The 9,723-nt window shown below is 46.8% G+C and overlaps 1 protein-coding gene across 1 annotated transcript in view; it reads left to right on the top strand.

The window, feature by feature from the left end:
* Window positions 1-3,992: 3,992 nt before the first annotated feature.
* Window positions 3,993-9,723, top strand: part of LOC104621959 (monocarboxylate transporter 2-like) — a 10,191-nt gene continuing 4,460 nt past the window's right edge. The window contains exons 1-3 of the mRNA XM_010288597.1: window positions 3,993-4,097; window positions 4,264-4,303; window positions 5,084-5,227. Of these exons, the coding sequence (XP_010286899.1) occupies window positions 3,993-4,097; window positions 4,264-4,303; window positions 5,084-5,227 (289 nt within the window). The remainder of the gene's footprint in view (window positions 4,098-4,263; window positions 4,304-5,083; window positions 5,228-9,723) is intronic.

Here is a 9,723-nt window from a genome sequence, read left to right as displayed (position 1 = left end):
ACAAGATGGCCTGGCTTTGTGGAGGAGAAGAGAGGAGAGTCCAGGCTATTTTGCATTTTCTTTATGGTTTTACAATCTCCTCTTCAGGGTCCTTTTTACTTCTGCAAACACAAAGCTCAAGGTGAGAAGTAATTGGACAAGCTAACAAATGAGTTAGGGCTTGCTTTATTTCCCACCGGCGAGTTCCTCTGTTTTGCTTGCCACCAAGATCAGCTTCTTTGACACGGCCTTTCATGTACCAGCTAACGACGAATGGAACTCTGCCACTGGTATGAGAAAAGAGAGGTTTTATACAGGACAGGCACTAAACCACCATGATTTATATGGGCTGAGGATAGTGCTTTACATTACATCAGTCTTCCAGGAGGGCCATGATCCCAGCAGCACCTTTAGGGGATATTTGGTGTGAACTGTTGCTCTCCAGACTGCAGAGTGTTACTGCAGGCAGAACCCCCTTTATAGGCACCTTGCTGTGCGAGGCTTGGGGTGTAAAACAAGGCATTTCTGAGCCGGCTTTCCTTGCTCTTACACGGGGGTGGTGGTAGCTGCACCGGAGAGCGTGTCCCCCGGCAATGCCCTGCGAGCCACCGGCACGGCTCCGAGCGCAGCCAGCAGCAGGATGGTGCTCAGCATCCCCCGTGCCCTCCGCCGTCTGTCTCATCCCCTCCTGACGGACGATACATGACCACTGCAGCTGGAAGTGCCTCGGGAGGGAGGAAGCCACTTTCTGGGTGGTGGAAGGGGCTGCCCTGTTTCCTAAGCCTGGGTGGGTGGAAATGCCGTCCCTTCCCGCAGCGAAGCACCCGCGCTCTTGTGTCGTCAGCCTCATCCTTGTCATGTATCGGGGTGCAAGGGGGGGATTAAGTTTTATTCCTGATTTCCTCGTTAGAAGTTGCGATGGTGCCGCGGTGGTGGGGTCGCGGGGACGGCGTGGCTGGGCGACGCGAGCCCTGGCTGCTCTGGTCCCTGAGGAGCCACGCATGGGGCACACGCTCGGCAGCTGAGACGGCCTGTGCTTCTCCCCGTGACTTTTCAGGGACTCTGACAGCATTTGGGGGGCTGCTTCTGCAAGGCCAAGCCAGGAAAACGGCGGCTTTCTTAGATCTTTGCCAGCTCTTTCTCTTGCCCTGTCCTCACCTGACTTGGTAAATTAAGAGGCAAAAATCACCCCGAATCCTGTTAGCTTCTCCCGCCGTCGGCTCGCGGGAAGGAAGGATGATTTAGTTCGGATGCCAGGACAGGGAGCCTGTGGTTCCTGCCCGTTTGACCAGGCAGGTATTAGCAAGTAAAGGTGCCTCAGCATCTAAGCCGCTCACGTTACCATAATTGGTTTAGGTGGGGTAATATGTGGTACCTTTATTCTTTTCATGCAGGCTGAATAACTGGTAAATGGCAGGTCCCGCTTTTCAATTCCACCACGTTTCCAGGGGCTGTCACACTTTTAATTTTTGCAATAGCTGCAAGCAAAGCAGTAATTGTCTTTCCTATTTCCCACAGCTGTGGCGCTGCCTTTGTTCTTCCCTCTTCTTAATTCCTCTGCCCTGACTTGAGCTATCGGATGTTTTCCAAAGCTCCCCGGAACACTGCTGTTAAAGTTATCTAAGGTTTGATGGCTCATCAGCCGCTTGCGAGAGACACACCGCGGGTGGCACGTGGCAGAGCAGGGCAGGAGAGGTGCGCTCGGGCCCGCTGGGCGTGATGCTGGTCGCGGAGGACGCCTGGGCAGGGTGAAGGCGTGCGTGTCTGTGCTCCGTGCGCCCGCCCAGGCTGGCAGGGTTTGCGTGCTGACGCGTGCACAGCTATGATGCGACGCGTTGCGCGCACCAGTTTCTGCCGAAGGGACGGGACAGCTTTTGAAAGGCTGCTCCATTAAAGCCTTTGGTCGTTTCTGTAGGTCCAAATGACTTAAGTGGAAGTAATTTTGGGGACGTGGTTTTGCATTTGCTTCAGTGCATTTGAAAGGTCTGCTCAGGACTATTACAAAACCTTCGACCGATGAGCAGCAGCTCAGGGAAGTTTGGTTTCCCAACTGTTTGAGGCCGGGGTGGGGGTGGCGGGGTGGATTCTCTGGTGTCTCGTAAAGTGTAGGTCTACCTGATGCTTTCCCTGCAGGTTGAGTGTTCATCATGGCCTTCGCTGTGGATTCTCCAGTGGCTGGAAAGGTTTAGTCTAGATGCTCTGATCCTGTTTTCTCCTCTAACTGGCTGCATTTAGTATCTTAGAGGTCTCTGACCATCAGTCCTACGTGTGTGAGGCTGGTCAGGGAGATCACATGCTGCCACTCACAGGTGTGGGCTGTGATCCTGTACACAGTGCTGCTTTAGCAAAGCAGACTTACAGGACCTGGACTTAACGTTTCAAGGTGTGAAGGAAAAAGGTTCATGTAGCTTCTGAAGTTCATCACAGTTCCCTGTGAGCTCAGCCCAGCCCAGGCAGATGATAACACCTTTGAGATCACAGTTTTCCCACCCGCACTGGCAAACAAGTGGGACTGGTTATCCCCCTGTAAAACTGGTAACACTGGCTACAGCAAATGAAGGCAGTTTGCTGAAGGTCGCACAGACCTGCTCTAAAGCGTTGCTGAAAGATCACACAAGACAAGAACAGGGAGCAGTTGCAGTCTCATGGCTTAATAAGTAATTGCTGAGGGGTTGGGCTGTGGTTAGGGACACTGCACGTTCATGGAGGGTGCCCCAGGGGCACAGGAAGGGTACTCGCATTCCTAAAGCCAGTGGTTGGGATACGAAATTTTGCTTTCACCTACTCCAGCCTCCACCCTGGGTTGTCCCCGTAGCCAGGAAGCAGAGCAGAATGTGTCCCACCCTCGGTCCCTTCCAGTTCCTCATCTGCTGTCATGGTCCAAACCCATCCTTACTGATGGGTGAAGCCAATACAACAGCTTATGAACTGGAGTGAGGGGGACATGGATCCATATTTCCCTTCTCCCAAGGTGGACGCTGTAAGAGTGGGAGAGATGTAAGCATTTTGGTTTACTTCTCATAGCAGGGGTTTGTCTCCCCAGGAGCTGCCCTGAGTCAGAGCAGGAGAGGGGCCTTATCAAGGATCTTGTGGACTTCAAATGCTCTGCTCCATGGTACGGCATCCTGTAGTTTTAGAGCTAATGTGAAAGCCCCCTTCCAGTGGGAAAAGGTAATTGAAACCACATTTTCTTAGCTGAGTAATTAGATTGATTCTGGAGAAACGCGGACATGTGGAAAATTGAAAAATGAGAGAGTTGTGTGCCCTTAGGCTGCAGATGAATGTCTTGGTGCCTTTCTGAGGAGCACTGGCTCGATCTATTGAATTATAGGACACACTGAGACCAGCTCAAGCATGATGCAAGTCCAAGCCCTGACCAGAGGAAACTCAGTAAGAAAGGGGTCCCTTTCCTGCTGTGCTGATCGGACATATGTATATCTTTCCCCAGAACTTCTCATTGAATTCTGTAGTGCTCTGTGCAGCCAAAGGATGCATGTGCATCCAGTTACAGGATTAAGAGAAAAAACTCTTCACAGAATTATACACTTACAGAAATTTTAATTGAATGGTGCATTCGATGGGACCAGCTCACAGATCACGCCGTTACAGGGATACTGCTAAGACTGCACTTGTGTGTATTTCATTTATGAGCATTTTGACCTTAGACATTTAGTGGAAAGTATTTTACATGTTACGGATGTAACAATGGGCTTCATTCCCTAGATTAAACCAGTCATTCCTACTGTTTTTTATTCTTGCACATTATAACAGCTGAGAACTTGTTCGGATGCTGTCAGCCACGCTGAGGGGATATTGGGGTTTTTGGGTCTCGCTCCTGTGCTCAAGTGTACTGTGGTTTGCAGAGTCTGGAATGAGCTCTGGCACTATTTTTGGCTGGGGTTATTTAAGCAAAGGTAAATATCCTACCAAATGGCTCTGCGGTGCGGTAGATCCCACAGTCAAATTCTCCAGAGATGCCTGTAAGCTTAAAATACCTGTTTCCAGTAATCCGTATGTGGATGGTGTGGGCTGTTCGCAATGGCAGGAATGAAGGCAAACAGGCACGCTGGGCTCCGAAGCACCGTTGCCGTGTGCTGAGCAACACCAGAAACAGTCAGGTAAGATAAGATACTAAACGCTGCCTGTATCGCCCTGCCTCATTTCCAGCATCATTTTTGCAGCATTTTAGTTCAGGTTTTTTGAATCGTTTTCTTACATTTCATAGCTTGACTTCTGGACCGCTCTTTCCTGCTCAGTTTGCTTTCTCTCATTCTGACTTCTCAGCTTGATCCAACTTCAGAGTTGGCTCTGCTTGGAGCAGGAGGTTGGTCCTGAGACCTTCAGAGTCCCTCTGACATAATACTCTGTGATTCTGATTTTTACTGGTCCTCCAGCTAGTTGAGACTACTATACACAAGACCTCCCTTCTTTCCTCCTCCGCCCAAAGCTGCTGGCATGTTCCGCTTCCTCAGATTTAAATCCTTCCTTTCGTCCCTCTTTCGTAATTTTACACTTCCCTGAACCACCTCCTTACGTAAATGCAAGACCAAACTGATTCTTTTGAGCTCTGGCTAATCCATCACCCTAAACTGTTTCTACCTACATAGACTGCTATTAAGTTTTAATTAACAACTGTTCTGCTGAAGCTTCAGTCTTGGTCAGCAGTATCGGAATTGCATTAAATAGAGGCATTAAAAATGCAACAGTATTCATGATATCAGCCTCGTAATATGAACCACTTCTTTGTGTGTGTGGTTTAGCCTCATAATAAATCAAGAAGCTCCTATGTTGGGATCATGCGTTCACCTGATTTGTTATTGCCGTTTGCCTTCTCTGATGACACTTTCAAGTCCTGGGGGCAGGAGCTGTCACCAGCTACACAGCCACTGTGTGGCATGGGACATGCTGCCATCTCCACACAGTGTGGATCATCTTTCTCTCTTTTTCCATTTTCTTCTGGAGTCACACTAGAAGCTGTCAGCAGCACCTCAGAGGCGCTGATATTGCAGAGTTTTATCATCTGCCTTGTGTCAAACATGCCCTTCTGTCAGAAGATGGTGTGTCTCAAACAATCCTCAAGAACCATTTTGCTCTCTTTCCCCAGGTCCTATTAGCAGTATTTTAGTAAACCGCTATGGCAGCCGACCCGTGGTTATATTTGGAGGCCTGCTGTGTGGCATTGGGATGGTCTCAGCTGCCTTCTGCACCAGCATCCTGCAGCTCTACATCTGTGTGGGCTTCATTACAGGTAAGAAGCAAGCATCTCCTTTCCACGCACACCTGAGCTTCACTTCTGATGGCCTGGGGCATCCACACCTGGGGACCTCGGCCAACCACAGTGGGAAGCTGGTGAGATAAAAAGTTGGTGGAACATGGGCTCTCGCTTATTAACTGCTCCTGATGACCTTTAGGAAAGAGCATATCCCCTGCTCAGTGCTGTGTTCCTGCCTGAAGGTTGCGTGCGGGACCTCGGCAGGGGAGGAGCAGTTCACAGATGGGCGCTCTCGGCCAGAGGCGATGGCGAGGGTGGCCATCAGCGCCCTTGGCTCCCGCTGAGGCGAGCGCAGGTTGGCTGCGCTCTGCCCCGGGCAAGGCAAGCCCTTCGAGACGCAGGTGCGACTATGAGGAAAGCTCCTGTGTTCCTGTGCGTTATCTTCCCTCTACGAGAGATATGAAGTAAGATTTCAGGAGGATAGTTTACTTGCCCTTTGCCCGCTTGTGAGGTTAGGAGGTCCTTTATCTGAAAATAATAACTACTGGAGTTGATTGAAAATATGCAATATTCTCCTTATCGAGAAAAAAGAACAACAACTATATTTCCATATTGAAGTTAGGGTTTGAATTGTCTGTATTGAAATATGAATTTCCATGTTGGAAACTCAAACAGGAGAAGGCACAGGCTCAGTCCAGTGTCTTTAAAGTCTGCAGGTGCTGGGTTATTGCTTTGAAAGGTAGATGGATTCGAGTTCTCCACCTGTGTGAGTACAGATGCTTAATTGTAAGCATTTTCATTTGATTATTTTGACTAAGGTACAGCCAGTGTTTCTTCCAGTGCAGCTAGGATATCTGCCTGAAAACATGACACCATCAGTTCAAAATTGGCTTTTGAGGTTGCAAGGTGTACGTTTTAATGACTGTTCCCTCTCTCTCTGCAGCCGCATTGTGTTGCTGCTTTCTGAACATGAAAAGTATGAGCTCAACATTTAAAATCAATAAAACCAGCCACTAGCAAAGTAAATTGGGACAGAAAGTTTGTCGCCTTGTTCTCCTACACCAATATTGCTTTATTAAATATGTACAGCAGCGCATAAATCCCCATGTAGGATTCCCTCTCCTAAACCTTACTCTTTCTAAGGAGAGTCACTGCAGTTAGAGGAAACTGTGTTGTTATTACTGAATGAATAAATTTTGCAGATTCCTTGAAAGAGATTCCAGAAACAAAGCGATGAGAAATAAAAATAACCAATGCCTCCCATAGATAGATTCAATATTTATTGATGCGTGAGCTTGCAGCATTCCCTGCTAAATAAATGTCCTCTAGCAAGTTGACTAGCACTGGGTTCGCACATAGAAACCATAAACCCTTTGCTAAAAATAGATGCGTTTTGGTGAGCAGAAGGGCTCAGGCAAGGAACAGTGCTGTAGGAAGGCACCAACTCCTATTTTTTCAAAGGTACTTATCTAAAGACATGCCAGGAGGGAATTTTGTGGCTAACCCCAATGGGCCTAGGGTCTGTGAAGACTCTGCTCTTTTTTGGTCCCTGGATGTCTTTGCAAATTTGGTTCGTTGCCCACCCCAGAGAGCTGATAGCACGAGCTGTGCACATGGAACCCTCATGCCAGCAGCAGGGTACCGGGGCAAGCTGCCCCCGTACCTCCTCCTCTGTAACGCTGTGACGTTTCCTCACACCTTCGGTGCTGCGTGCGTCTTTTCCTCTTGCTGTCTGAATGAGGGCAGCTGCATGGATGAGGTTTTAGCTAACAACCCATCATTTCCAGGCGTGGTGTGTGTGCTGGGGAAGGAATATTAATTTGACAGAGAGGGGAAGGAATATTAATTTGACAGAGAGGGGAAGGAATATTAATTTGACAGAGAGGGGAAGATGCTTGTAATCCTGCTAACATGCTTGATGCCTCTAATTACGCTTGAAGTGCTTTTGCTGGTCGGGCCTAACATGGAAGCATTCAAGGGCAATTATGAAGCTGCCTGCTCATCACGCAGCCGAGGCAGCGTTACTGTACGAGGAGAGAGACTTCTGTAAAGGCGATTTGCAAGGACTGTAAAGCAACCTGTAAACATCACGGTCTTTCTAGCCTCCTTCCCGCCAGCCTGAAGAGGAAACGGACTGACGTAAAAATCCATGTTCGTGTAGTTCACAGGGATGGAGATAAGAACAAGACAGTTGGTACTAGAAGGTCTCTGCTGCAGTCCTGTGCCTTTGGCATATTAATAGGAATATCTTCAGAAGGAAGTATCTGTTTACGGTGGAGGGATTAGACACGGCAATCTCAGCTGCTTTCTTGATTATGTCTTTTTCCATTTGCATGCAGAGCAGGGACCGCGCTCCACTGTCAGCGGAGGCTCCGAAGCAGCTCTGTCCTTGATGGCACCGAGCTGTGGGCTGCACGAGGCACTTTGTGTGCACTGTAAAACCCCTGTTCTCTTCCTCACTGGTTTCCCTATAGTGCTTAGAAAAAGAAATGGGGTTTGCAAGCTGTCAACCTGGGTAGATGCCAGCCTGGATGCATTAAATAGGTGTTTAGGCATGACACCTCTTCTTCAGGTTCTTCAAGTCTGAGGTAGAAACAGCAAATGTCAAAGCTAAACACAAGGCAATAATGACTGGTCAGAGTTTAGTTCAATCTGTAGCAATTAGACTGCCACAAAATAAAATGGGTTCTAGGGTGAATCATGTTTGCTAATGAGACTAAAGTCGTTGCCTCGGCTGTTAATGTTGAGCATTGAAATACCTGGTAGGCTCTTCCTTTGCTGATAAACTAAGAACAAGATCAATAGCTACACAGCTCACTGCTGTAGCACGACTTACTTCCTTCTGCTATGAGGGAGATGTATTTATTCTAGGGAAGGATGCTCCTTCTGGCACGGGCTTGCTTCTCTTCGTGCAACACCACTGGTAGGCCTCTCTGTCATATCCCTGGGGAGAAAATGTGGTTATTTGAGGAACAATTTCAGCCATGGAAAAGCTCCTGTAGTTTCTGAAAAATGGAATAAAATGGATTTAAATATTTCCAACTAAAGTCAGCCAAAAGCTTAAAGTAAATTGAAATTCCAGTCAGTCAATTTGAAAGTCTCCAAAATTAATTAATGGGAAGAGCATGAGGTAATATTAAATTAGATTTGTCTGACTGGCAAATTAATGTTCACATAATAAAAAAATTGAGTTGATTATTATTTAAGTGGGTAGCTGGCATCCAGTCTGACTTTCCTTATCCGCACGACATGTGGTAGGTCCCTACCAAAAATGATTCTGTGGAAATGATGGTTCAGTTTCTGCCCTTACCTACCAGCCAGGGAATTACAGAGTTAAAGCAAACTCTAACCCACTGTGTTGCATCTTCTTAGGTGAAAGAAGATGCAGTCCTATAGCTGAGCACCGTCAAGGGTGTCCTCTAACCAAGGCTGTGTTTTGCCTCCATAGTTCTCAGGTCAGCCCTCTCACGGGCATGAATTTGGCCCCATATGCATTATGAGCAGGCTGTACTTCCCAAAGACATGCCCTACAAAATATATGGACTATCAAGAAAAGTTCATGCTGAGAATGTGTTTCATATCAAGACCAATTTTAATATGTTGACATTTCAATTTGTTTTTCATGTTGTAAACTTTCAAGTAACTTAAAAAATAATTAATCTTATACTTGGCAAAAATCATAATTTTGTAAACCCCTTCAAACTGAAGCTATCCAACATCAGTTGAATTCTGCTGCATCAGTTGGATTCTACTCTATCAGCGACTAATGATAGTATTCCTTAATTAATTTTGAGGACCTTGACCTTTCTAAATTCTCTTCTGTAAAGCAATATGCCTAAGTATGTACTGCACAGTTAAAGAAACTAATTATATAGACTAATGAACAAGGAAAAAATCTGCATGACCCTATTTTCAGGATTCATGTTCTCTGGTATAATCACTTCAAGGATTACATTTCTGCTTTGTTCTAATGTGGCTTTTTCTTTCCAAGATGATAGGATGGAAAATATGTGGCATGATATTTAAATGTCATTGTGATGGAGGTCTGAAAATTTAACTTGTTAAGGAAATACTGCTCATGATAGAAATATTTGAAGAGATTATTCTATGCTAGTGCTGTCAAACAGAACTGCAGAAAGTTGAGACCATCACAGCATTAGGTATCTCTGCCTTCAGATTTCACTTGTGCAAGAGTAGCTTGCTAACTGAATTAGCAATGCAGCTTTATAACACCATTTATATATCTAAATGCAATAAAAATAAATTTTAATTAAAAGAAGCACTCTAGGGTCTTGTTTAATTAGCATCTTCCATAGCTGTTTTGCTACGTACTTGCAGACCTCTCAATCTTTTGCATCAGACCTGAATTGCTCACACCACCACATGAGTAGCGGCTGAGTCTGCCAGCCCGACAACAGTGTTGGGTGCCGACTGCCCATGGAAGCGGGTGCCAGCCACATGTGAGAAGGGTGCACTTTGGTGGTTAGCACTGTCCCAGCCAGAACAACCTTCCTCAAACTGGGAGTTGTCTT

This window comes from Phaethon lepturus, unplaced genomic scaffold, assembly GCF_000687285.1.
Source record: "Phaethon lepturus isolate BGI_N335 unplaced genomic scaffold, ASM68728v1 scaffold11896, whole genome shotgun sequence".
In the NCBI taxonomy this organism is placed as follows: Eukaryota; Metazoa; Chordata; class Aves; order Phaethontiformes; family Phaethontidae; genus Phaethon; species Phaethon lepturus.
Note: the sequence above shows the minus strand (reverse complement) of the source record. Positions and strands in the feature narration are given on the sequence as shown.